This window comes from Eretmochelys imbricata, chromosome 14 (genome assembly GCF_965152235.1).
Source record: "Eretmochelys imbricata isolate rEreImb1 chromosome 14, rEreImb1.hap1, whole genome shotgun sequence".
Lineage (NCBI taxonomy): Eukaryota > Metazoa > Chordata > Testudines > Cheloniidae > Eretmochelys > Eretmochelys imbricata.
This window is the reverse complement of record NC_135585.1, coordinates 50,677,051-50,704,634: the sequence shown is the minus strand read 5'-3', so window position 1 is coordinate 50,704,634 and position 27,584 is coordinate 50,677,051. Positions and strand designations below refer to the sequence as shown.

The 27,584-nt window shown below is 50.5% G+C and overlaps 2 protein-coding genes across 3 annotated transcripts; both read left to right on the top strand.

The window, feature by feature from the left end:
* The first annotated feature begins 37 nt into the window (after positions 1-37).
* LOC144274498 (uncharacterized) lies at positions 38-13,935 on the top strand. Its single transcript, XM_077833354.1, has 7 exons — positions 38-61; positions 460-661; positions 1,214-1,327; positions 1,616-1,861; positions 2,105-2,507; positions 2,676-4,406; positions 13,199-13,935. Exons 1-7 carry the CDS (start codon positions 38-40, stop codon positions 13,590-13,592), a joined length of 3,114 nt encoding a protein of 1,037 aa, XP_077689480.1. The 3' UTR covers positions 13,593-13,935.
* On the top strand, positions 10,106-13,281 carry LOC144274499 (zinc finger protein 250-like). Of its 2 annotated transcripts, none has more exons than XM_077833355.1 (5): positions 10,106-10,116; positions 10,993-11,080; positions 11,612-11,738; positions 12,261-12,374; positions 12,689-13,281. In XM_077833355.1, exons 2-5 carry the CDS (start codon positions 11,057-11,059, stop codon positions 13,153-13,155), a joined length of 732 nt encoding a protein of 243 aa, XP_077689481.1. In that variant the 5' UTR covers positions 10,106-10,116; positions 10,993-11,056; the 3' UTR covers positions 13,156-13,281. The 2 variants fall into 2 exon arrangements, with proteins under 2 accessions (XP_077689481.1, XP_077689482.1); XM_077833356.1 differs by lacking the exon at positions 10,106-10,116 and adding an exon at positions 10,788-10,833.
* Positions 13,936-27,584: the final 13,649 nt, after the last annotated feature.

Genomic DNA, 27,584 nt, shown 5'->3' with positions numbered 1-27,584 from the left:
AAAGATCGGCCAGTATTCCAGGGGACAGAGAAGAGAAATGGCTGTGATGGAGCCAGCTCAGGTAGGGGATTTTCAGGGAGCTGCTGGGCGGGGGAGGGAGGAGTCAAAGTTTGATAAATCTACTGATTTACTAAGTAGGCCCATTGTGGCAGGGAAAGGGGAAGGGGACATTCCCCCATTTCTCAGGCAGGATATAACCACCTCGGCAGGGCTGGGAACATCTTTCCAGGCTCCCAGCGTGGGATTTGAGAAGATCCTGGTGTGCTCCGTGTCCTGGGGCGGACAGGGAGCTCTCACCTTCTCCGCCTCCTGAAGCCTCCTGGCTGCTCTGAGCAGGGTGTGGGTGGGATTCTGCTACTCTGGCCCTCCCACCGCTTCATGTTTTTTTTTCCTTTCCCATGAGTAGTTGGATTGTGGCTGGGGCAGCAGGTGCTGAGTGGGGGACTCTTGGTGTTTCAGATGCCGGTGACCTTCGAGGAGGTGGCTATTTATTTCACCCAGGGGCAGGGGGCTCTGCTGGACCCCGCTCAGAGAGCCCTCTACAAGGACATCATGCAGGAGAACTACGAGATGGTGACCTCGTTGGGTAAGGGATTCCCGTCCCCTCAGTTATTAGAAGCTGTGGGGTCTACGTGTCTTAATGTGGTGAGGTTTTTACCTGGTCAGTTAGTGCAGAGGCGAATGGGTTCCATAATGCACAGCTGCCATGTGAGAAATACATGCATTTCGGTGCCCTCTCCACTGGGACACGGGAGTCAAAATTCAATGGTCAAGCTAAACCATCCCCACCCCTCCAGCTTTCAAAGGGGCATAAATCCGCATTGTTTTTTCTTGTCTGTATTGTTTCTTGGCTGCACATACAATCTCTGTTCATCTCCCTCCTTGGGAATAGCTCCAGGCATGGGGAGGGCTCTGGGCTCTGCAGGTTTAGAAAGAGGCAGGCTGAAGTCGAGACCTGTGTGTGAGTCAGCAAGGCCCCCAGAGCGCACAGATCCTGGGAACGCCTAGTGAGGGTGTAGTAATAATTCAACTCAACTCCCCAGACAATGTCCTCTGCATAAGGGGGCTCAGTGACCCTGTTCCCATCCTCTTGGATTCCACGTTCCTCCAGCAGAGCACAGGGACAGGTTCCACTCACGGAACGTCCTTTGTGACAAATCCTCCATCAATGGTCCATGCACCCTGATCTGGACTCATTTCACCTTCTGCACAGGATTTCCCATTCCCAAACCTGATCTTATTGCCCGGCTGGAACGAGGGGAAGAGCTGTGGGTGTCCGATCTCCAGGATTTCAAGGACAGAGGGCTTCGGAGATGCACCAGCAAAGGTGAGGCCTGACAGAGAAACCATCTAGGGAATGAAGGAAAAAGTTGAGAATCCCAAAATATGATGTGAGTCACGCCCTCAGTTCTTCTTCATCTCACCGAGAGCAGGGCTATGGTCAGCAGATATTCCTCACACCATTGCACCCTTTCCGTCTCTCCTTTCTTGTAAGTGTTTGGGTGGGATGTGGAGGCAGAATGCAACTGCTCAGTCTTTGTGTTGGCTTTTCCCTCAGTGCTATTCCTCTTTCTCCCCAGCACAATGACTCCTCTCTGGATTGTGTCTCTCCCAGCAGGTGCTGAGCGAGGGAGTGAGAAGAAGGAGGGGAATCATCATGAGGCAGTTCTTGGGGAAGTGGAACCACAGGGGACCTTTTTGGGAAGAGCTGAAGGGAATTTTTCCCCTTGCTGGAATCAGGGAGAAGCCTGGGGAAATTGGCACAGGTCAGAGAGGCTTCTGATAAACCAACCCAGGAAGAAAGTGGATGAATCTCTTAACGGTGGGGGTGGAGACAAGAATCCCAGAGAGCAGCAGACAAATCCCAAGGAAGAGACACCCTGGCACTGCCTTGAGTGTGGGAAAGGATTCATTGTGAGATCACAACTTGTTACACATCAGACAGTCCATACGGGAGAGAAACCATTTCAATGCTTGGACAGTGGGGAAAGCTTCAATAAGCGCACAGATCTCAATGACCATGGGAGAAGCCACACTGTAGACAAGCCCATTCAATGCGTTGAATGCGGGAAATGTTTCAGTTCAAAGTCAGCACTAAATTCACATGAGAAAAGCCACACAGAAGAGAGACCCCACAAGTGCTTGGACTGTGGGAAAAGTTTCAAGCAGAAATCACACCTTGTTCGTCATCAGGCAATCCACACAGGAGAGAGACCCCATAAGTGCTTGGACTGTGGGAAAAGTTTCATGCAGAAATCATGCCTTCTTAAACATAAAAGAATTCACACAGGAGAAAAACCCCACAAGTGCTTGGACTGTGGGAAAAGCTTTATATGGAGGTCAGACCTTGTTATTCATGAGGCAGTCCACACAGGAGAGAGACCCCATAAATGCTTGGATTGTGGGAAAAGTTTCATACACAGGTCACACCTTGTTAAACATCAGGCAGTCCACACAGGAGAGAGACCCCATAAATGCCTGGATTGTGGGAAAAGTTTCATACACAGGTCAGACCTTGTTAGACATCAGGCAGTCCACACAGGAGCAAGACCCCACAAGTGCTTGGACTGTGGGAAAAGTTTCAAGCGGAAATCAGACGTTCTTAAACATAAAACAATTCACAAAGGAGAAAGATCCCATAAGTGTTTGGAGTGTGGGAAAAGTTTCACAGTGAGCTCAAGCCTTGTTAATCATCAGAGAATCCACAGTGGAGAAAGACCCCACAAGTGCTTGGACTGTGGGAAAAGTTTCACTTCGACATCAGCCCTTATTTATCACCAGAAAAGCCACACAGCAGAGAGACCCCACAAGTGCTTGGACTGTGGGAAAAGTTTCACTTGGAGATCAGCCCTTGGTTATCATCAGAAAAGCCACACAGGAGAGAGACCCCACAAGTGCTTGGACTGTGGAAAAAGTTTCAAGGGGAAATCAGGCCTTGGTTATCATCAGAAAAGCCACACAGGAGAGAGACCCCACAAGTGCTTGGACTGTGGGAAAAGTTTCATACTAAGGTCAACCCTTCTTCAACATCAGGCAGTCCACACAGGAAAGAGGACCCATAAGTGCTTGGACTGTGGGAAAAGTTTCATGCAGAAATCTTACCTTCTTAAACATAAAAGAATTCACAAAGGAGAAAAACCCCACAAGTGCTTGGACTGTGGGAAAAGTTTCACATGGCGGTCAGAGCTTGTTAATCATCAGGCAATCCACACAGGAGAGAGACCCCACAAGTGCTTGGACTGTGGGAAAAGTTTCACTTCGAGTTCAGGCCTTGGTAATCATCAGAAAAGCCACACAGGAGAGAGACCCCACAAGTGCTTGGACTGTGGGAAAAGTTTCACTTCAAGTTCAGGCCTTGGTTATCATCAGAAAAGCCACACAGGAGAGAGACCCCACAAGTGCTTGCACTGTGGGAAAAGTTTCAAGGGGAAATCAGACCTTGTTCGTCATCAGGCAGTCCACACAGGAGAGAGACCCCACAAGTGCTTGCACTGTAGGAAAAGTTTCAAGCGGAAATCAGACCTTGTTCATCATCAGGCAATCCACACAGGAGAGAGACCCCACAAGTGGTTGGACTGTGGGAAAAGTTTCATACTAAGGTCAACCCTTGTTCAACATCAGGCAGTGCACAGAGGAAAGAGGCCCCATAAGTGCTTGGACTGTGGGAAAAGTTTCAAGCGGAAGTCACAGCTTGTTAATCATCAGGCAATCCACACACGAGAAAAACCCCATAAGTGCTTGCAGTGTGGGAAAAGTTTCATACGAAGGTCACGCCTTGTTCGTCATCAGGCAGTCCACACAGTAGAGAGACCCCACAGGTGCTTGCACTGTGGAAAAAGTTTCAAGTGGAAATCAGACCTTGTTCGTCATCAGGCAATTCACACAGGAGAGAGACCCCACAAGTGCTTGGACTGTGGGAAAAGTTTCACTTCGAGTTCAGGCCTTGGTTATCATCAGGCAATCCACACAGGAGAGAGACCCCACAAGTGCTTGGACTGTGGGAAAAGTTTCACTTCGAGTTCAGGCCTTGGTTATCATCAGAAAAGCCACACAGGAGAGAGACCCCACAAGTGCTTGGACTGTGGGAAAAGTTTCACTTCGAGTTCAGGCCTTGGTTATCATCAGAAAAGCCACACAGGAGAGAGACCCCACAAGTGCTTGGACTGTGGGAAAAGTTTCACTTCGAGTTCAGGCCTTGGTTATCATCAGAAAAGCCACACAGGAGAGAGACCCCACAAGTGCTTGGACTGTGGGAAAAGTTTCACTTCGAGTTCAGGCCTTGGTTATCATCAGAAAAGCCACACAGGAGAGAGACCCCACAAGTGCTTGGACTGTGGGAAAAGTTTCACTTCGAGTTCAGGCCTTGGTTATCATCAGAAAAGCCACACAGGAGAGAGACCCCACAAGTGCTTGGACTGTGGGAAAAGTTTCACTTCGAGTTCAGGCCTTGGTTATCATCAGAAAAGCCACACAGGAGAGAGACCCCACAAGTGCTTGGACTGTGGGAAAAGTTTCACTTGGAAATCAGCCCTTGGTTATCATCAGAAAATCCATACAGGAGAGAGACCCCACAAATGCTTGGAATGTGGGAAAAGTTTCATACGGACGTCAGACCTCGTTAAACACGGAAGAATCCACACAAGATGTAAATTTCTTTGACACATGGTAAGAAAGGGTTAAGCAACTTGTATGTAATTGACTCAGATTCAACTTTTAGAATGAGATTTTAAAAGTGTTTCCACATTTATGAAGCTAGAGTTTGAAATGTAAACATGTTAAAGACTTGGAAGAGGCGTAACTGTCCTGGTCTATGTTTAGCTATATGTTTTTAGAGGTTAACAATTTATGCAAAGGGTTCCTGTATTCAGAGATTATACCCATCGCCCATGTCACCTGCCCAATTCCAGCTCCCTCTCCTTGAAATCACTGGGGTTAGGGGCTTAAGGATAGAGGGAATGTTTATAGCTGAAATCACCGAAATGTGTTTTGCAAGGTTAATATCAGTGAGATCTGTTCCTCTCTCCTGCTTGGACATTTTCTCTGGGGATCCCGCAGACAGAAGGGAGCAGGTGTTACCATCTTGGGTTCCGATCGCAACGGTGACTGTCTACACTAGTAATTCTCAAACTGTGGGGCACGTCCTCCCAATGGAGGCACAGGAATATGTCAAGGGAGGCGTGACCTCTGGCTGGGACTCTTGAAGAAGGAACTGGCGTATCTGGGAGGTGGGGATAAATGCTCAGGCTCTCAAAAGCCAGGTGGAGCAGCAAGGCAGAAATCAGGGTGGCAAGGGGGTGATAAGTCTGCTGTGAACAGTGATATTGACGAATATCACTTTTCACTCGGTCACCCTTACTTCTGTGCTGCTGCTGGAGGCCTTCAGAGCCGGGCGCATCGCCAGCAGCGACTCTGCCTTTAGAGCTGGGTGGCCATATATGTGCTTGTGAGGGCGGGGGCGTAAATGACCACACACACAAAGAAGGGGGGGCCAGTGAAACACTTTTGAGAACCACTGGTCTACACTCTTATGGCCACCACGTTTACAGAAGGATAAATCTTCTCCAAAGTATGTCTTGTGAAGTATCCTAGGAAAAGTTATCAAGTGCTGAATATTATTGTCCTGTTGAAATGTGTCTATCAGCGCTGTCCATGGAGCTCTGAGAGTTTGCTGTACATTTGTTACATGCTGGAAAGCTGGAAAACGCCCACAGACTCACTCTGTAGAGACAATGGTACCTGCAGACCAGCTAGGTGCTAAGTGGCCCTTAATTGCTTAGCTGGCCATTCACCAGCTGTGGAGCTGTGAACAAGAGAGTTACAATTCACCAGAAGGACGGCTGGATGCTCACTTTGGCCACAGACTGATTGTTGCCTGCCCCCTGGCTGGAGCTTGAATCTCAAAGAAGAGAATGGTATAAAAGCACAAGGGAGAATTGCCTCCATTTTCACCTCTCCTCTCCCATCTTTACAGAAGTCAAGGATATGCCTTTAAAGGCCACAGAGGCCTTGGACTGGGGAGGATGCACCAAGGCGGGAAGGAAATCCCTCCTGGGTACGAAGAACTGTGAACCGCTTGCAATAGCGGGCGGGGTGCGAAAACCTGCTTGCTTTGCATTTTCCTTAGATTGGTAAAATTTACGATTTAAAATGCATGTTTTAACTGTATAGATTTAACTAGTTCTGACCTTTCACATCTTTCTCCCTTGTGATCCCTGAAAACCTCCTTGTTCCAGTTAATAAACTGATTTTAGTGTTTTGTCTGGACCTGTGTGTTTTCCTTGAAGTGTTTGGGGGATTTGACTTGAGAGAACAAGGCTATGACCTAATCCGACCCCTTTGTGGGGGGGGGGGTGATGACCCACTAATTATTGAGTTTGTCCAGCACAGTGAACAGACTGAGCAGTCCAAGATGCAGATTCCGGGGGTGCAAGGCTCGGAGTAGAAAAGTGGCTGATGTTGCTGAGTCCTTTAGTAACTTCATGAGTGTCTGGCTAGTCACACTCAGTACAGTGCAGCCAGGAGTGAGTTTGAATGCCAGTGGCTGTGTGTGAGCAGACCGTGGAGGGGTTTGTTGTTTACACAGCGATGCAGCAGGGTGGATTTGATTTAAATCACTAGTCTGGAAGACTCGATTTAATCATGGTATTCTACAGAAAAGTGCATTCTTGGTTTTTATAATCTTAATAGATCATAGAATCCTAGAATATCAGGGTTGGAAGGGACCTCAGGAGGTCATCTAGTCCAACCCCCTGCTCAAAGCAGGACCGATCCCTAGTTACATCATCCCAGCAAGGGCTTTGTCAAGCCTGACCTTAAAAACTTTTAAGGAAGGAGATTCCACCACCTCCCTAGGTAACGCATTCCAGTGTTTCACCACCCTCCTAGTGAAAAAGTTTTTCCTAATATCCAACCTAAATCTCCCCCACTGCAACTTGAGACCATTACTCCTTGTCCTGTCATCTGCTATCACTGAGAATAGTCTAGATCCATCCTCTTTGGAACCTTCTTTCAGGTAGTTGAAAGCAGCTATCAAATCTCCCCTCCTTCTTCTCTTCTGTAGACTAAATAATCCCAGATCCCTCAGCCTCTCCTCGTAAGTCATGTGTTCCAGTCACCTAATCATTTTTGTTGCCCTCCGCTGGACTCTCTCCAATATTTCCACATCCTTCTTGTAGTGTGGGGCCCAAAACTGGACACAGTACTCCAGATGAGGCCTCACCAATGTTGAATAGAGGGGAACGATCACGTCCCTCGATCTGCTGCCAATCCCCCTGCTTATACATCCCAAAATGCCATTGGCCTTGGCTACAAGGGCACACTGTTGACTCATATCCAGCTTCTCGTCCACTGTCACCCCTAGGTCCTTTTCTGCAGAACTGCTGCCTAGCCATTCGGTCCCTAGTCTGTAGCGGTGCATTGGATTCTTCCGTCCTAAGTGCAGGACTCTGCACTTGTCCTTGTTGAACCTCATCAGATTTCTTTTGATCCAATCCTCCAATTTGTCTAGGTCCCTCTGTATCCTATCACTACCCTCCAGCATATCTACCACTCCTCCCAGTTTAGTGTCATCTGCAAACTTGCTGAGGGTGCAATCCACACCATCCTCCAGATCATTAATGAAGATATTGAAGAAAACCGGCCCCAGGACCTACCCTTGGGGCACTCTGCTTGATACTGTCTGCCAACTAGACATGGAGCCATTGATTACTCCCCATTGAGCCCGACAATCTAGCCAATTTTCTACCCACCTTATAGTGCATTCGTCCAGCCCAAACTTCTTTAACTTGCCGACAAGAAGACTGTGGGAGACAGTGTCAAAAGCTTTGCTAAAGTCAAGGAACACCACGTCCACTGCTTTCCCTTCATCCACAGAGCCAGTTATCTCGTCATAGAAGGCAATTAGATTAGTCAGGCATGACTTGCCCTTGGTGAATCCATGCTGACTGTTCCTGATCACTTTCCTCTCCTCTAAGTGCTTCAGAATTGATTCCTTGAGGACCTGCTCCATGATATTCTACACAACTCAGAGATAGATGTAGGTTGCATTTTTAGAAGGTACACACTATACATTTTAAAACAGCGATTTATTTTGCAAACTTTTGAGGTTAGTTTTAAAGCTAAATCAGACAATGAATGACTGTTTGGTTATTTCATTTCATTTATTTGCATTTGGTTATTTCATTGTTTGGTTATTTCATTCATGCCACCCTGTGGAGGAGAACATCACCAGACAGACGTTTAAATTGTTTTATTTCACTAAAACAACCACGTTAAGTATTCTGGATTTTTTTCTTCAACAGGAAAGATATAATATTTTAACAGAAAAGCATATGTCCATCGTTTCTCACATTTATCTCCAAACTTCTTCTCCTTGTCCAGATTTATTCCGCCTCCAACAGTCTTCTATTTATTCAACTTTTTGAAACTTTGCACTTTTGGAGAGAGGTAAGGGATTGACTCTGTGTACAGAAATTTGCAGGAGGACAATAGAGGTGAGGTCTGTTATTTCTCACCTCTCTATATTAATTGATTTTAAAACATTTTAGTTGTTCACAAGCATGTTACCTCTGGAGACACAAAGCCACAGTTTGAGAACTGGGAAACTAAGCATCTCTGATGGGATCTTCTAGACTGAGCACTGAGTCCCATTGGGTAGATGGAAAGATTAACCTAAATAATCTATACAGAAGCCTGTGGAATCCCATAAAATTGGGTCCCTAATCCATCAACTATTGGAACTCATGTACAAAACTTTTCTTAAACATTCCATGAATATATTGTCTCATACTATAGAATTAGAATTTACAATCCCTATTCCATGATGAGATATCTTTGAGCTATAATGTATCTTAATTAAAAGTATCTTTAAATAAGTTTTTTCCTCAAAAAGCATTTTATCAAAAAAAAAAATCCAATTTAAATAAAAACACTGATTTTTGTTTAACTCATTGATTTTTATCCAGCCTGGGAAGCAGTGTAAAACATGCCCTGGGATGGAGAATTAAGCAGTTCAACAGTCCAGATTGTACCCTGGGGTACGTCTCACACCCGCTGTCTTCTGGGCCCCAGCATGGCACTGTTGGGCTTTCATCTTTCTGGTCTTGAAAGACACGCTAAGCAGGGCAAACCAGAGAAGGGGAGCCAGCGGACATCCTCAACTCCACTGACTTTGATTTTGGCTAAATCCTGAACTCCCCCTGGTACGTGAGCAGCTGCTGGGAGCTTCGGGCCCTTGAAATCAGGGCAGGAGCAGTAGCTGCAGCGGCAGCCGGGACCCCCGGGGCTCCAGCGGCGATTTAAAGGGCCCAGGGCTCCGCTGTGGTACCGGTGGCCGGAGCCCTTCACATCACCGGCCTGGGGAAGCTGCCCCCTGCCGGTGCAGTCAGCGGTGTCCCGGCTCTTGCCCGGTCCGCCAGACTGGATCAGACCGGCTTACTTTCACCTCTGCCAGTGGTCTAAACAATTATGCCACCCCCACTTCTGCTCTCTCTCCTTTTGCCTTCCCTCGCTCCCCCCTGCAAATCTGGCCCAGTCAGCTCAAACAACCAGAGGTTTTGGGCCAGTAGCCGGTGACCAGAGAGGCGGTGAGAGCAAGGCCTCTGCCAGCCCAATATGGAGAGAAGTTTGCCGCAGACGGGCTGATGAGCCAGCGGCCGGTGCCCGGTCAGTCCTGCAGGGAGGCTGCGAGCGAGACTGAATGGTGACAGGGGAAGTTTCTAGGCGGGATGACCCCTTACTGCTGGGAGAAGCTCCCCGAGCCCAGGGGCGGTTGGGCCCCCAGGGGGCAGGGGCTGGGCAGGGGGCTGGATTACTGTGGGTTGATCGCTAGGACCCAGGAGCGGCTGGGGGGCGGCTCTGGGGGGGGATCGCGGGGCTCAGCCCGGCCTAGGAAGTGACTCGCAGCCGCTGCGGGGACTCTGGCTCCCGGCGAGATCCCCGCGCCCCGGCGGCTGGTGCTGGGAGCCCGGAGCCCGGGCTGCAGCCGGGAGAGGGGAACCTCCAGCCGGGCCCTGCCCGCTGCTCCCCGGGAGCCTCTCCCAGGGCAGAGCCCCCAGCCCGGCCAGGGCCCCCTTCCCGGCCCGGCCCCTGCCCCGGGGGGCCCCGCTCGGGGGGAAGGTAAGAGAGACCCGCCCATCCCCCCTTGCAGCGGCCCCCCCCCGCGTCACATCTGGGCTGCAGGGGGAGGAGGATAAAGAGGGGCCGGAGGCGGGTGCAGGGGATGCCGGGGGCAGGCTGGGATGGGGGCAGGGGTGCACGGAAGGGAAGATGGGGCAATGGAGGAGGATCGGGGGACTGTGGGGCTGAGGGGAGCGAGCTCGGGAATGGGGGAAGACGTGAGTGGGGGGCACAGCGAGGGAAAGGGGGGATGTGGGGAGGCGGGCGGGGGGAGATGCCCAGGCAGCTTCTCCGCCCCATGGGACACGAGGTGGGAGGGGCGGAGAGAAGCTCTTCTCCTGGAACTGGTCAAACCAGCTTTGGGAGCGATCAGGGGACTAACCCCTCAGGTCGCAGAAGCTACAAAGCAAAAACCGGGTGTTTCCCCCCCACACACACACACACCCTGCTCAGAGTGTGTTATTGTCAGACACCCCCGTGCTGGTGGGGTCAGTGTCTCATGAGTGTTGGGGTCTGCCCGAGGTTCTCGTCTAATTTCCCTGCAGGATTCAGATCTCAGCCACACCAGAGTCAGACCGGAGTCACTGCTGGCTCAGGCAGGGGGATGTGGGGATGGGCCAATGGGATCAGTCTCTGCCTGCCTGTCCCTGGGGGCTGCCGGGGGAGTCCAGGGCAGCTCATTCTTCAGGTGTTGTCACCAGAGGGCTCCAGCTATTGGTAAGGAAGAGGGGTTTACACTGCAATGGGGGCCAATCCCCCAAAGTGGCCCTTTGGGTTCTTCCCTTTTTTTAACATTTGGCTCAGAGATGCTGTTACTGGGAGGCTCTGAAGAGTCTGGGGGGAATCCCTTCTGTAACCTCCCTCTCGCCCCGACAGGCTGAGGAATCAGGTCCACGTTTCACTAAAGATCGGCCAGTCTTCCAGGAGACAGAGAAGGGAAATGGCTGTGATGGAGCCAGCTCAGGTAGGGGATTTTCAGGGAGCTGCTGGGCGGGGGAGGGAGAGGCAGGGAGGAAACAGGGTGTGAGAAACCTGCTGATTTTCTGAGTAGGCCCATTGCTGGAAGGGGAGCGGTGGAGGGGACATTCCCCCAATTCTCAAACAGGATATAACCCCCTTACCCAGGGCTGGGAACATTGTCCAAACTCCCAATGCTGGAGTCTGACCTTACTGGCCAGAGGCTGCTGTGAAATACGAAGGGAAGCTGTCAGGATTCCTGTCCCTGTCCCCGGCTCAGAGCTCTGCTTCCCGTCTCAGCCCGTGGCTGGCAAGCGTGTGGGAAATGAGAAGACCCTCCCCTTCTCCGTGTGCTGTGGGGACAAGGAGCTCTCACCGTCTCCCAGTCCCTGGAACCTCCTGGCTGCTCTGAGCAGGGTGCCTGTGGGATTGTGCTACTCTGGCCCACCCATAGCGTCACGTTTTTCTTTCTTTGCCATGATTAGTGGGATTGTGGCTGGGGCAGCAGGTGCTGAGTGGGGGACTCTTGTTGTTTCAGGGGCCGGTGACCTTCGAGGAGGTGGCTGTGTATTTCACCCAGGGGCAGGGGGCTCTGCTGGACCCCGCTCAGAGAGCCCTCTACAGGGACGTCATGCAGGAGAACTACAAGACGGTGACCTCGCTGGGTAAGGGATTCTTGTCCCCTCCGTTATTGGAAGCCGTGGGGCCTGTGTATCTGAATTTGGTCAGTTTCTTCCCTGGTCAGTGAGATCAGGGCGAATGGGTTCCATAATGCACAGCTGCCATGAGAGACACTTGCATCTCCGTGCCCCCTCCAGGAGGACATGGTAGTCAAAACCCAATGGACCCCCCTCCCTGGGAATAGCTCCAGCTATGGAGAGGGCTCTGGGGTCTGCAGGTTTATAAAGAGGAGGGGTTTAAGTCCAGAGCTTTGTGTGAGTCAGCAAAGCCCTCAGAGTACACAGATCCTGGGAACGCCTAGTAAGGGTGTAGTAATAATTCAACTCACCTCCCAAATAAAGTCCCCCTGCGCAAGAGGGCTCAGTGATCCTGTTCCCATCCTCTTGGATTTCTCGTTCCTCCAGCAGAGCACAGGGACAGGTTCCACTCACGGAATGTCCTTTGTGACAGATCGTCCACCAATGCTCCATGCACCCTGATCTGGTCTGATTCCACCCTCTGCACAGGAGTTCCCATTTCCAAACCTGAGCTGATCGCCCAGCTGGAGCAAGGGGACGAGCCGTGGGTGCCCGATCTCCAGGCCTGTGAGGAAGGAAGGCTTCTGAGATGCACCCGCACAGGTGAGGACTGACACAGAGACAATCTGGGGAATGAAGGAAAAGTTTGAGAATCCCAAAATAAGGTGTGAATAACGCCCTCAGTTCTTCCTCATCTCAGCCAGGACAGGGCTGTAGTCAGCAGTTATCGCTCACGGCATTCCACCCAGCCTCTTAGCTGCAGGAGTTTGTTTCCCAGCTTTCCTTCCTTGTCAGTGTTTGGGTGGGATGTGGAGGCAGAATCCAATTGCTCAGTCTTTCTGTTGGGTTTCCCTCGGTGCTATTCCTCTCTCTCCCTTGCACAATGACTCCTGTCTCAGTTGAGTCTCTCCCAGCAGGTGCTGAGCGAGGGAGTGAGAATGAGGAGGGGAATCGTCATCAGGAAGTCCCTGGAGAAGTGCAACCACAGGGGCCCTTGGTGGGAGGAGCTGAAGGGAATTTTTACGACTGCACGGAAGAGGGAGAAGCCTGGGGAAATTGGCACAGGTCAGAGAGGCTTCTGGGAAACCTCCCCAGGAACAAAGTGGATGAATCTCTTAACAGTGGGGGAGGAGATGAAGATCCCAGAGCGCAGCAGACAAATCCCAAGGAAGAGACACCCTGGCAGTGCCTTGAGTGTGGGAAAGGATTCATTGTGAGATCACGGCTTGTGACACATCAGACAATCCATACTGGAGAGAAACCCCTTCAATGCTTGGACTGTGGGAAAAACTTCAATAAACTCTCAGATCTTAATAACCATGGGAGAAGCCACACTGGAGAGAAGCCCATTCAATGCCTCGAGTGCGGGAAACGTTTCAGTTAAAGGCAGCATGAACATCACATAAGAAAAGCCACACAGGAGAGAGACCCCACAAGTGCTCTGACTGTGGGAAAAGTTTCATGCAGAGGTCACACCTTGTTAAACATCAGGCAATCCACACAGGAGAAAGACCCCACAAGTGCTTGGACTGTGGGAAAAGTTTCACAGCGAGGTCAAAGCTTGCTAAACATCAGGCAATCCACACAGGAGAGAGACCCCATAAGTGCTTGGACTGTGGGAAAACTTTCATAAGAAGTTCAGAGCTTGTTTATCATCAGATAATCCACACAGGAGAGAGACCCCACAAGTGCTTGGATTGTGGGAAAAGTTTCACATGGAGATCAGACCTCCTTGAACATGGAAGAATCTACACAAGAGAGAGACCCCCACAAGTGCTTAGACTGTGGGAAAAGTTTCAGACAGAGATCATACCTCATTAAAAATGGGAGAATCCACACAGGATGGACGTGGTCCACTCCCAATGACTGATGAGGAGGGGTCAATACCAAGAGAGGGAAATTGGTTTTGTAGTGAGCCAGCCACTCCCATCCCTATTCAGGCCCAAATTGTTGGTTTTAAGTTTGCAAATGAATTGTCGCTCTGGAGTTTCTCTCTGAAGTCTGTTTTTGAAGATTTTTGGTTGAAGGATGGCTCCTTTTAAATCTGTTATTGAATGTCCAGGGAGAGTGAAATGTTCTGCTACTGGCTTTTGTACGTTACCATTCCTGATGTCATATTTGTGTCCATTTATTCTTTTACATAGAGACTGTCCGGTTTGGCCAATGTACGTGGCAGAGGGGCATTGCTGGCCCATGATGGCATAGATCACATTGGTAGATGTGCAGGTGAATGTGCTCCTGATGGTGTTAGGGAAAAAGGGTTTCCCTCCCGTCTAGGGTTGGGGGGGAGCCTTCCCTGGACTTCTGTATTAGCCAAACAAACACAGAGTCAGGACTCTTAGATAAAATGAGGCACTTTAATGCTAGCAAGTACGACAGCTGAAGGGCTCACCAATTCCTACACAGAGGAATTTTCCCAGAGTGGAGGTCTTTGGGTATTTTCCCAGAGTGGTTTTACCTTGGGAGTGCAGTGACCTCTTCTCTACGCACAAGGGGGCCTTAACAAGCAAGTCTGGGCGATGGTTTGGGATCCACTTCCTAAAATCCATGGGTCCCCTGCCCCTTTTTCCCTTTTGGCCGTACCACGCCAAACCATTTTGCCAAGAATCAAGGAGTACTGGAACCGGCAAAATGGGGAACCCTTGCAATGAATGCGAGGAGAAGTGGGAACACACCCAACAGTCACTAACATTCCAGGAGTTGGTTAGATTTTGGGCTAATTGTAAAAACGTGTTTTTGTCCCAACTCCCTAGGGCAAGGTTCCAGGTTAATGCCCGTAACCGTACATACATTGTAAACACTAACAACTACAAACAAAACACAAGGCAGTACAAATTGTAACAGTATAACCAGTGTCCCAGAATTCTGTAACTGCTTCTGATCCCGCTGACCGACCGGTACACAGTTCATGTAGGAGCGGCGGTCGTGATGGCAGTCGTTGGAGACGTTGGAGCAGGAACCTTTTTACAGTGGCTGCAGTGCACCCATCTATCAATGCCCTCGATCTTTACCGCAGTCGGAGTAGTCAGAAGGACTTGAGCAGGGGCCGACCACCGTGGTTCCAGGCAATGTGTGTGTGCACAAGTATCAAGTGGTAAAGGTTGGGCATCCTTTACTTTGGCCCACGCGTCACTTAACGCATCTTGCAACATGCGACAGTAACCCGCCAACTTATCTTGTCCCGCCATTAGCGACGTTTTCACTGGGACAAATCCGTTTGTATTGGCTAGGGGGATTGGCAAGGGTCGGCCAAATAGAATTTCGAACGGTGTCAGCCAGTGTTTCCTATGGGCTGTATTACACTGGTTGGTTAACACTATGGGTAACACTTCAGGCCACTGTAATCCAGTTTGCTCACATAGCTTTGCTAATTGGGTTTTGATCAGCCCATTCGCCCTTTCCACTTTTCCTGAGCTTTGTGGATGATAGGGGGTATGCAAGGCCTGTTTTATGCCTAAGGCTTTCGCTATATGCTGAATAATTTGGGAAGTGAAATGGGGTCCTTGGTCACTTTCCAAACGAGTCATTACTCCAAAGCGGGGAATAATATCCTTGAGGAGACACTTTGCTACGGATACTGCATCTGCTTTTCAGTATCCGTAGCAAAACGGATGTGGGGAACGCCTCAACCCACCCTGAAAAAAGGTCAACCAGGACAAGCAAGTGTTTTCGTCCTGTCACTGGTGGTAAATCCATGAAGTCCATCTGGACCACAGCAAATGGGTACTCAGGTAGTTTGCTATGTCCCATAACTTGTGGTTTGATTGCTCCCTGATGATTATATCGTTGACACAACCCACACTGTGCAGTGACGGCCTTTCCAGCTGCATGGACCCCCGGAGCGAAAAACAATTTCTCCGTCTGAGCCACCAATGCCTATAGCCTTTACAGTTGCAGAAGTAGTAGGGAGGTTGGGGTCCTGTAGAGTACTTCTATCTGCTCCGGTGTCAACTAACATTGAATAAGTTTTTCCTCCCACCACAACGGGAAGTTCCAGATGGTTTGCATCCAGCTGCACTGTCCAAGAAGTGGAGGGGGTTTCCGGCGGGGGGAGCGAGGCATTGTGGGCAGCTAGCTTTCAATCAGTACCTTCTTCTTCTTGCCCCTTTTCCTGAACCCTTTGGTAGGCTTGCATAAGAGGGTCAGCTGACTCGGGGGGGTAATTCGGACACTGGGCAGCCCAGTGTCCCTTTTGCCGGCACCGCCGGCACTCATCTGGCCCTGCCCTCCCGGGCCGTGGCTGGAAGTTCTGACCTTGTGGTTCCCATCCCTGGGTAGAGCTGCCTCCCCTTCCGCCTCTTCCTCGAAAGTCTCCCCTCCTACGGCTGGCGTCTCGTCCCCGAGAGCTGTCTTGGAACCCTTGCAACTGCAGATCAAGAAGCTTTTCGGACCTCCTAGTGTCCAATTCCTTTCTATTCCTCCAAGCATGGGCTGCTAAACCCACCACCTCCTCCAGCGTTTTGTTTTCATAAGCTGGTTGACTACACACATACTTCTGAGCGAATGGTAATAAGTTTTTTACATACTGGCTGATCACTTGTGTTTTTGCTACAGGGGAGGTTGGATCTAAACCGCCATGGTTTTTTGAAACCTTACACAGGCAGTGGAAAAATTCCCCTGGGTGTTCATCGTGCTTCTGAACACATGCATCCACCTTTCCCCAATCATAAACAGGCTTAGACTTCTCCTCTAATGCTTCTAAAATTCGCTTTCTCATATTATCCCACACACAAATGTTTTCCGGAACATCCCAATCCATTTCAGGTTTCCCTTGTGGATATGTCTCCTTGCCTTGTACCGTCTCTCTGGCTTTCTTATACACCGTTGCCTTCTCACCCTCACTTAGTACTTGATTCAAAACCATCTCCACATCATCATAGTTAAAATTATACATTGTGAAAATACCCTTCAACTTTTTAATAAATTCTTCCGGACACTTTCGAAATGGGGGGAAAGTAGCTGACCAATTCATTAGATCCGTGCTGGTAAAAGGGACATACACCATTTGTGTTCCCCCCACACCACTTGGTAGTTGTCGCATAGGCATTTGGACTGCACTAGCCATCACAGCACCAATAACTTTTGCCTGAGGTGTCTCTTGAGAGCGGGTTTTAGCAGGCGTCGCATCACTGAGGTGTCGCGGATCAAGATTTGCCACCTCCCTTGTAGAGGTGCCAGCCTCCTGAGCATCCCCCTGCTCTGTGTCGGATGTGGGTGCATCAGTAGCTAGCGGGAGAGCGGGGCCGCTTCTCTCCCTGTAGCGCGCCCGGTCACTCTCCGGGGACGTGGGTGCGTCGGGGCCGGGCGGTGGTACCCCACCCCATATCCAGGTACATTCTTCCAGTGGTATAGGATCCCCTGCTTCTTTCAATGGGAGTTGGGGATAAATAGACTTTGGTGTTTTTGGCTTCCGGTCAGCATCACCGGATCCTGGATTATAGGGTGGAGGCCGCATGGCTTTAAGTTTTTCTTCCTCAATTCGTAAACTAGTAGTTACACTGGTGCTTTTGCGCCGTTCGGCCTCTATTATCCATACATCTGAATACTTAAGTTGCCGCGGTTTCAAACCATACAGTGCTTTCCGTAATTGAACAACAGTATGTAACTCAAATGTTCCTTCCCCCGGCCAGCGATTTCCTGGCTCTGGATCGTCTTGCGTCATTCCCACCCAAGGACCTTGACACAAAAATATAAACTTATACACAGCTTTGTTGCTATCCGATTGTAAGGCCTTGATATCCCTATCATAATGTTTTAACATATAGCCCAGGGGCGTAGAAGGATCGACAATTCTACTGGACCCCCCTTCTGTCTTTTCCAAAAGACAGAACCCCTGACTGTTGTCTAGACAATCACAAAGGAAAAATTCAGAACTCACCAAGTTCCCACCGGCCGGTGTTCACCAATAGGTTTGGACCCTAGTGCCTTTAGGGATGCCTTATTTAGCCGAAGCAGCGGGTGGAAGCGAGACGGGAAGCCTTCAGGGTTAAAGCAACCCAGGTGCCAGCAAGAAGGATTCAGAGTCCCAACCGTCCACCGGTCTGGAGAAGCGGCAATCCCGGACGAGCCCCCAATTTTGTTAGGGAAAAAGGGTTTCCCTCCCGTCTAGGGTTGGGAGGGTAGCCTTCCCTGGACTTCTGTATTAGCCAAACAAACACAGAGTTAGGACTCTTAGATAAAAAGAGGCACTTTAATGCTAGCAAGTACAACAGCTGAAGGGCTCACCAATTCCTACACAGAGGAATATGGCGAAGCCCAGAACAAAGAACAAGGTAGAGCTTTTATAGCTTGGTTCAACATACTTTGTGATATCTCTTCCAGTTCAAACCGGTCAACCCCTGTTGGTCTGAGTCTTGAGGTATGAACATGGAGGCCCATCTGTATAAGGAATTCCTTCCCCAAACGGGGAGTACAGGTTACACATAGTTCAAATTCTTTCTACCCATAAACATAGGGAAAGGACAGATAAGCATAGAAAAAAGACAGAAGCCTAGCTTTACATGATTATAGGGTTGTTTTCTGGTTCTTTATCAATGGCGTGGCTGTTATGGTTGGGTCCTATGATGGTGTCGCTAGAGTAGATACGGGGACAGATTTGGCAATGGGATTTGTTGCAGGGATTGGTTCCTGGGTTAGCATTTCTGTGGTGTGGTGTGCAGTTGCTGGTGAGTATTTGGTTCAGATTGGGAGCTGTCTGTAAGCGAGGACTGGCCTGCCTCCCACGGTCTGTGAGAATGAGGAATCGTTTTCCAGGATAGGTTGTACATCGTTGATGATGCGCTGGAGAGGTTTTAGCTGGGGGCTGTACATGATGGCCAGTGGTGTTCTGTTATTTCCCTTGTTGGGCCTGTCCTGTAGAAGGTGACTTCTGGGTCTCCATCTTGCTTTGTCAGTCTGTGAGTATTGTAGTTTTAAGAATGCTTGATAAAGATCTTGTAGGTGTTTGTCTCTGCCTGAGGGATTAGAGCAAATGCGGTTGTATCTTGGGGCATGGCTGTAGACAGTGGATCGTGTGATGTGTCCTGGATGGAAGCTGGAGGCATGTAGGTAAGTATAGAGGTCAGTAGGTTTCCAGTATAGGGTGGTATTTATGTGACCATCACTTATTTGCACTGTAGTGTCCAGGATCTCTTGTGTGGACTGGTCCAGGCTGAGGTCGATGCTGGGGTGGAAATTGTTGAAATCCAGGTGGAATTCTTCAAGGGCCTCCTTCCCATGGGTCCATAGGATGAAGATGTCCTCAATGTAGCGCAAATAGAGGAGGGGGCGCTAGGGGACGAGAGCTGAGGAAGCGTTGTTCTAAGTCAGCCATAAAGATGTTGGCATGCTGTGGGGCCATGCAGTGTTGCTGACTTGAAGGTATAAATTGTCCCCAGATCTGAAATGGTTGAGGGTGAGGACAAAGTCACAAATCTCAGCCACCAGGTGTGCCGTGGCCTCATCAGGGATAATGTTCCTGACAGCTTGTAGCCCATCCTTGTGTGGAATATTGGTGTAAAGAGCTTCTACATCCATGGTGGCCAGGATGGTGTTTTCAGGAAGATCACCAATACGTTGTAGTTTCATAGAATCATAGAATCAAAGAATATCAGGGTTGGAAGGGACCTCAGGAGGTCATCTAGTCCAACCCCCTGCTCAAAGCAGGACCAATCCCCAATTAAATCATCCCAGCCAGGGCTTTGTCAAGCCTGGCCTTAAAAACGTCTAAGGAAGGAGATTCTACCACCTCCCTAGGTAACGCATTCCAGTGTTTCACCACCCTCCTAGTAAAAAAGTTTTTCCTAATATCCAACCTAAACCTCCCCCACTGCAACTTGAGACCATTACTCCTTGTCCTATCATCTTCTACCACTGAGAATAGTCTAGAACCATCCTCTTTGGAACCACCTCTCAGGTAGTTGAAAGCAGCTATCAAATCCCCCCTCATTCTTCTCTTCTGCAGACTAAACAATCCTAGTTCCCTCAGCCTCTCCTCATAAGTCATGTGTTCCAGTCACCTAATCATTTTTGTAGCCCTTCGCTGGACTCTCTCCAATTTTTCCACATCCTTCTTATAGTGTGGGGCCCAAAACTGGACACAGTACTCCAGATGAGGCCTCATCAATGTCGAATAAAGGGGAACGATTACGTCCCTCGATCTGCTGGCTATGCCCCTACTTATACATCCCAAAATGTCATTGGCCTTCTTGGCAACAAGGGCACACTGTTGACTCCTATCCAGCTTCTCATCCACTGTCACCCCTAGGTCCTTTTCCGCAGAACTGCTGCCTAGCCATTCGGTCCCTAGTCTGTAGCGGTGCATTGGATTCTTGCGTCCTAAGTGCAGGACCCTGCACTTATCCTTGTTGAACCTCATCAGATTTCTTTTGACCCAATCCTCCAATTTGTCTAAGTCCCTCTGTATCCTATCCCTACCTGCCACCATATCTACCACTCCTCCTAGTTTAGTATCATCCGCAAATTTGCAGAGAGTGCAATCTTCACCATCCTCCAGATCATTAATGAAGATATTGAACAAAATCGGCCCCAGGACCGACCCTTGGGGCACTCCGCTTGATACCGGCTGCCAACTAGACATCGAGCCATTGATCACTACCCATTGAGCCCGACAATCTAGCCAATTTTCTACCCACCTTATAGTGCATTCATCCAGCCCATACTTCTTTAACTTGCTGACAAGAATACTGTGGGAGACTGTGTCAAAAGCTTTGCTAAAGTCAAGAAACAACACATCCACTGCTTTCCCTTCATCCACAGAACCAGTAATGTCATCATAGAAGGCGATTAGATTAGTCAGGCATGACCTTCCCTTGGTGAATCCATGCTGACTGTTCCTGATCACTTTCCTCTCATGTAAGTGCTTCAGGATTGATTCCTTGAGGACCTGCTCCATGATTTTTCCGGGGACTAAGGTGAGGCTGACTGGCCTGTAGTTCCCAGGATCCTCCTTCTTCCCTTTTTTAAAGATGGGCACTACATTAGCCTTTTTCCAGTTGTCCGGGACTTCCCCCGATCACCATGAATTTTCAAAGTAATGGCCAATGCCTCTGCAATCACAGCCGCCAACTCCTTTAGCACTCTCAGATGCAACGCATCCGGCCCCATGGACTTGTGCACATCCAGCTTTTCTAAATAGTCCCTAACCACTTCTTTCTCCACAGAGGGCTGGCCACCTACTCCCCATGCTGTGTTGCCCAGCGCATCAGTCTGGGAGCTGACCTTCTTCGTAAAGACAGAGGCAAAAAAAGCATTGAGTACATTCGCTTTTTCCACATCCTCTGTCACTACGTTGCCTCCCTCATTCAGTAAGGGGCCCACACTTTCCTTGGCTTTCTTCTTGTTGCCAACATACCTGAAGAAACCCTTCTTGTTACCCTTAACATCTCTTGTTAGCTGCAGCTCCAGGTGTGATTTGGCCCTCCTGATTTCATTCCTACGTGCCCGAGCAACATTTTTATACTCTTCCGTGGTCATTTGTCCAATCTTCCCCATCTTGTAAGCTTCTTTTTTATGTTTGAGATCTGCAAGGATTTCACCGTTAAGCCAAGCTGGTCGCCTGCCATATTTACTATTCTTTCGACACATCGGGATGGTTTGTCCCTGTAACCTCAATAGGGACTCTTTGAAATACAGCCAGCTCTCCTGGACTCCTTTCCCCCTCATGTTATTCCCCCAGGGGATCCTACCCATCAGTTCCCTGAGGGAGTCGAAGTCTGCTTTCCTGAAGTCCAGGGTCCGTATTCTGCTGCTTACCTTTCTTCCCTGTGTCAGGATCCTGAACTCGACCAACTCATGGTCACTGCCTCCCAGATTCCCATCCACTTTTGCTTCCCCTACTAATTCTTCCCGGTGAATTGTGAGCAGCAGGTCAAGAAAAGCTCTCCCCCTAGTTGGCTCCTCCAGCACTTCCACCAGGAAATTGTCCCCTACATTTTCCAAAAACTTTCTGGATTGTCTATGCACCGCTGTAGTGCTCTCCCAGCAGATATCAGGATGATTAAAGTCGCCCATGAGAACCAGGGCGTGCGATCTAGTAGCTTCTGCGAGCTGCCGGAAGAAAGCCTCATCCACCTTATCCCCCTGGTCCGGTGGTCTATAGCAGACTCCCACCACAACATCACTCTTGTTGCTCACACTTCTAAACTTAATCCAGAGACACTCAGGTTTTTCTGCAGTTTCGTACCGGAGCTCTGAGCAGTCATACTGCTCCCTTACATACAGTGCTACTCCCCCACCTTTTCTGCCCTGCCTGTCCTTCCTGAACAGTTTATAACCATCCATGACAGTACTCCAGTCATTGAGTTATCCCACCAAGTCTCTGTTATTGCAATCACGTCATAATTCCTTGCCTTCACCAGGACCTCCAGTTCTCCCTGCTTGTTTCCAAGGCTTTGTGCATTTGTATATAGGCACTTGAGATAACCTGCTGATCGCCCCTCATTCTCAGTTTGAGGTAGGAGCGCTCCCCGCACAGAGGTTCCTGCCTGTGCTTCCTCCAGGTATCCTGCTTGCTCACTTACCTCAGGGCTTTGGTCTCCTTCTCCCGGTGAACCTAGTTTAAAGCCCTCCTCACTTCCTCAGGAAGTCGGTGGTGTCTCGAAGACAGCTGGGAGTGCTGGTAGCATAGGGTGTGAGGAGAGAGTCCACATCGCCAGATAATCCTGCTGTAAGAGTGCCGATGCCTGAGATGATGGGGCGTCCAGGGTTTCCAGGTATATGGATCTTGGGTAGCAGATAGAATACCCCTGGTCGGCGCTCTAGGGGTCTGTCTGTGTAGATTTGTTCCCGTGCTGTTGCAGGGATTTGTTCCCGTGCTGTTGCAGGGAGTTTCTTGAGCAGTTGATGTAGTTTCTTTTGGTACTCCTCAGTGGGATCGGAGGACAGTGGCCTTTAGATTGTGGTGTTGGAAAGTTGCCTGGCAGCCTCCTGTTCATAATTGTTAGGGGAAATTAACCTAGTTAGCATAGGTGACTCCATTTTGGGTTTCCTGTCGGCCATTAACTAGAAGCGTGCACATCACGTACCAAGGAAGGAAGGATCCTTCAGGGTGGACAGTCTGGACAGTTTCAAGAGAAGGGAAACAAAGGAGACAGGAACCAGCCGACATGCCTGAAATAGCTGCTAATTCAGCGTTTTGGAGGGGGAAGGTGGCTGCAGGGGATTGGTGATAGATAAGGAGAAGGCCTGTTTATTGACTTAGGCCCCCACCCGAAGCACACAGGCAGGATGTTTTGCCAACAGTATATAATCTTTGTGTAACCTGTAATCGGGGTCCCGCTCTGCTTAAGAGAACGGTACCACGCTTGAACGTAATAAACCTACAAACTCTGAGACACTCTGCAGTCTGTCTTTATTTGGTTGCCTCAGCCTAGAAACGAACTGTACGTGTCCTAACTGGAATAATTCGTAACAGTTGCTGTGAAATAGGAAGGGAAGCTGTCGGGATTCCTGTCCCCGTCCCCGGCTCAGAGCTCTGCTTCCCGACTCAGCCTGTGGCTGGCAGGCGTGTGGGAAATGAGAAGACCCTCCCCTTCTCCGTGTGCTTGGGGGACAAGGAGCTCTCACCGTCTCCCAGCCCCCGGAGCCTCCTGGCCGCTCTGAGCAGGTGCCTGTGGGATTCTGCTACTCTGGCCCTTCACTCTTTTCTTTCTTTGCCATGATTAGTGGGACTGTGGCAGGGGCAGCAGGTGCTGAGCGGGGGACTCTTGCTGTTTCAGATGCCGGTGACCTTGGAGGAGGTGGCTGTGTATTTCACCCAGGGGCAGGGGGCTCTGCTGGAGCCCGCTCAGCATCGGATGTGTTCTGACCAGTGTTCCCTCCGTTTTTACATCCAAGTGCGGAATGAATTTGGTTCTACGCACCAGTATGTGACACACCATCTCCATATTGGCGCACAGAACAAAATTCACGGGGTGGGGGTGGGGCTGAGAGATTCGGAGTGTGGGAACTGGCTCAGGACTGGGACAGGGATGAGGTGCAGGGGGTGAGGGCTCTGGATTCAGGTGCGGGCTCTGGGGTGGGGCTGGGGATGTGGAGGTTGACGTGTGAGAGGGGGTTCAGGGCTGGGGCAGAGGGATGGGGTGCGGAGGAGTGAGTGGTCTGGCTAGGCATGTGGGGGTTGGGACTGAGGATGAGGGGTTTGGGGTTCAGACTGCAGTGGAGAGAGGACTCCCCCAGCCCTCTCTCACCACAGGAGTTTGGGGCCAGGTCAGAGGCAGCTCTCCCCAGCCACAGCGGCTCCTGTGGTCCTGGGCCGGGCTGAGGGAGGGGTTCCTCTCCCCAGCAGCTCCAGTGGACCTAGGCCAAGCCTGGGGAGGGGCTCCTCTCCCTGCCTGCCTCCATGGCCCTCCATAGCCTGCAGTGCAGCTGCGTAGCCTGCCGGGAACACAGTTTCTGATGCCCAACCTCCCGTTAGCAGAGTGATTGCTAGTCCCTGAGTTCCCCCTTCGGGGCCAGGTTGTCTCATTCCCAGATAGTCAAGCATTTACTGCTTCTACATTTTATCCCTTATGGGCCAGAATTAACCAGATGCTAAAAAGGTGGGAGAAGGGACAGTAAAATGTGGAGTTTTCGCTTCTGTGCTATTTCAGGGCAACAGGGTGAGTGCGAGAGATTCCCTCCTTCCCCTCTCACTGTCACGCTCCTCTCTCCACACAGCAGCCTCTGTCCCAGCCATGGAAAGTTTAACCTGCCTCCGTTCTATCCCTCCATCTCCCACGGTGTCACGTACCACCCTGTCCCCGGCTCTCCATGCTTAGGAGCCACAGCTTTGATGTCTATGATTCTAGTCAGACTCCGGAGGGCTGGAGAAGGAAGTGTCACAGACACTTGGAGTTGGCAGGGAAATCTCAATGAACTTCAAAGCACAGTTGGATCTTCAGATCTTAGAGCCCCGTTTCCATCTACTGGTAAAATTACTTCCCGGCTTTTTCTAGGTTTCGTCCAGATCATTTGTAGATGGGAAGGTTGTTTTCTCTTTCGTTCTCTTTCTTTTATGATGATGCTAAAACTTTTGTAACTAATACAGCTGAATAATGAGGCGAGAAGCAAAGCCGGTTTAGCCACTTCAGAAGAAAATGGGTAAATTTCTTCCCCTGATTTTGAGTCTTAAAGGATTCTCTGAGATTTCCACCAACAGGAGGAAAGGGGTAAACAAAGAAACTTACAATTCATCTGTAGTACAGTGTGTAGCTCACTTACGCCACGGAGTTCCCTGACCCCATGACCCAGCAAAGACTTTTCAAGTATATAGGATCCGAGTACAAGAAGTGGAGAAAGGGGTTCTGGCCCCATCTCTACTCAGGGCAGCAAGATCCCTTGAAAGACAATAGGAGCATCATTGAGCTGGGGGAGTGGTCCGAGCTGGAAGGCTTTCCAAAGAGCATGGACTGCTGAAAGCTTTTGGGTGAGAGAAATCCTTTTGTTTGTAAGGGTACGTCAACACTGCAAACTTAAGTTGACCTGTATTAGATTGACTTATAACCACTCAAGTAATGACTGCGGTAGATGATGTCCACGCTATCCTCCTTGGGTCGGTGGGCTGTGTCCTCACCAGGAGCACTTCCACCGACCTAGGAGGGGATTGTGGGGAACTGAGAGCCCGCTCTGCCAACTCCAGCAGCATCTCTCCCAGGAACGTGGCTGCCCTACCAGCTCTGTGTGAATTGCTCCCCATCTAGGCCCCGTTCCCTGCTGGGCTGCCCCCCCGCCCCCACTCCCTCTTCCCCATAAAGAGCGAGGGAGGCCAGCTGGAGCTTCTCCCTCCTCCACCCCCCCCAGCACCATTCCCCTCCCAGTTTGACACCAGACCATAAATAACTACTCTGAGTGCAGTCTTTAGTTGTGCACCCACTTTACAGTAATTGCATCTCGACCAATGAATTCTTCCCTGCTGGTCAGAACTGAGTCTAACCCACCTGCCCCCTGGTTCCTTCCTCCACCATCGGAAAGCAGAACTTGTCCCTGACGCGTTCCCAGCACTTCTGGCACAGTGGGTGCTGTTAGGGTGGCCAGGTGCCCGGTTTTCCACCATGAAGTCCGGTGGAAAAGGGGACCTGACAGTGTCCGATCACATCTACTGACCGGACAGCCAAAGTCGAGTTACTGCGGGTGGGGAGGCACTGGGTCATCACTCCCATCAGACCCGACTCAGCCGGGGCTGCCTCCTACCTGCACTGGGCAGCTGCAGCACCCAGCCCCGGCTCCACAGACAAGCCCTTCTTGACTTAGGCAGGGAAGGGGGAAAGAGAAGTGGAGGGCGGGTAGGCCCTTGGAGGAAGAGGTGGAGTCGGAGCAGGGCCTTGGAGGGAAGAGGTGGGGCAGGGATGGGACCTTGGGGGGAAGAGGCGGGGCAGGGGAGGTTGCAGCACTCCGACTTGAGTGTCCATTTTTAAAATATTACCAAATTGGCAACCCGAGTCGCTAGCTGAGAGGTTGTGAAAATTTTTAGCAAACATAGAAATACCCTTTTTCACAGCAGCGGATTTACTAACTGCCAATAAAGAAACTATGATTTTCATGTTTATAGGAGTAAGGGGATTGTTGGCCCCTTACTGAAATTTAATGGGCTGGCCATTAGTTAGCTCGTCTCCAAACCCCAAAAGAAAGGGGAAGGGCCAATGAGAAATGAAGATCCTGAGAGTGACAAGGGGCGGGGGGGAGGGCAATGCTGTAGGTCAGCCTGATTGACAGGGCAGGCAGGCCAATGAGGGAGTCAGCAGCCGGGGTCCTCTCCCTTGTGTCAGCTGGAGCTGGCTGGGCTAGAGCAGAGCAGGAGGGGCTAAGGAGAGAGGAGGGCTGGGCTGGGCTGGAGGCAGAGGGAAACTGGAGCAGCCGGGAGCAGTGAGCGAAGGGGACCCTGGGCAAAGGTCCCAGGGCAAGGAGAGGCCTTCAACCAAGATGCCTTGCAGGCCAGACTGGGTGGGGGATCATAACCCTGACAGGAAGCAGCTGAGGCTAGGAAGAAGGGTCCTACTACCTGGAGCCTGAGGCCAACACCAGAGTTAGTGTCCAACCCTGGGCATGCCTGCAGCACAGCCAGGGCCTGGGCAGGAGGCCTGGGACTTGGGAGGGACAGACTGTGAAGTGCCCTGGCATTCCAGAGAGGGTTGTTTGGGGTTCCCCCCCACAGAGCGTGGTGACATGTTTTCCTTTCATCTTTCCCACTTTTCTCTTTATTTTTGTATTACTTGCTGTTTAATAAATTGTATTTGTTCTTAACTCTGTGCAATGATGAAGGAAGCATCCAGAGTGGAGAGAACACCCCAGAATGGGGACAGCTGTCCTGAGTGATCACAAGGTTGGGGGTCGAGCACCTCAGGAGCCCTGGGCCCAGCCTTGGGGTTACAGGGGTCCAGAGTGGAAGCGGGTGGGGGGGACGAGTCCTCGATGTCATGCAGGCCTCTGGGTAAAGGACTCAGATCCTTTTGCTCGCCATTTCCTCTGCGGCTCGGTAGAAGTCAGAAAAGTTCCTCACACTAGGAGGAGTGTTCCCCCCTCTTACCTCTGTGCATATTGATTGGTTTCTAGTAAAGTTAATTGGGATTTTATGGGCAAATGTGAGAGCGGGCACCAGCGAGAGTTGCTGGCCACCCTCTGAGGCCACCAAATTTGGTGGTGAGAACCCCTGGGCAAGATGCTCATGATGGTCCCTTGTGCCTTGGAGCCTGTGAGTGTAACAGGAGCCGGGCACAGGGCTGCTGATCCTTCGGTGAGTTGATCGCTAGGACCCAGGAGCGGCTGCGGGGCGGCTCTGGGGGGAGGATCGCGGGGCTCAGGCCCGGCCCAGGAAGTGACTCGCAGCCGCTGCGGGGA

Coding starts and splice junctions, on each gene's coding strand:
- LOC144274498 (XM_077833354.1), top strand. CDS start 38: ATGGCTGTGATGGAGCCAGCTCAG. Junction 1,862..2,104: donor TCCCAGAGAGCAGCAGACAA/ATCCCAAGGAAG, acceptor CACTAAATTCAC/ATGAGAAAAGCCACACAGAA. Junction 4,407..13,198: donor ACAGGAGAGAGACCCCACAA/GTGCTTGGACTG, acceptor CACAGGAGAGAG/ACCCCACAAGTGCTCTGACT.
- LOC144274499 (XM_077833355.1), top strand. CDS start 11,057: ATGGCTGTGATGGAGCCAGCTCAG. Junction 11,081..11,611: donor CTGTGATGGAGCCAGCTCAG/GTAGGGGATTTT, acceptor TTGTTGTTTCAG/GGGCCGGTGACCTTCGAGGA. Junction 12,375..12,688: donor TCTGAGATGCACCCGCACAG/GTGAGGACTGAC, acceptor CTCTCCCAGCAG/GTGCTGAGCGAGGGAGTGAG.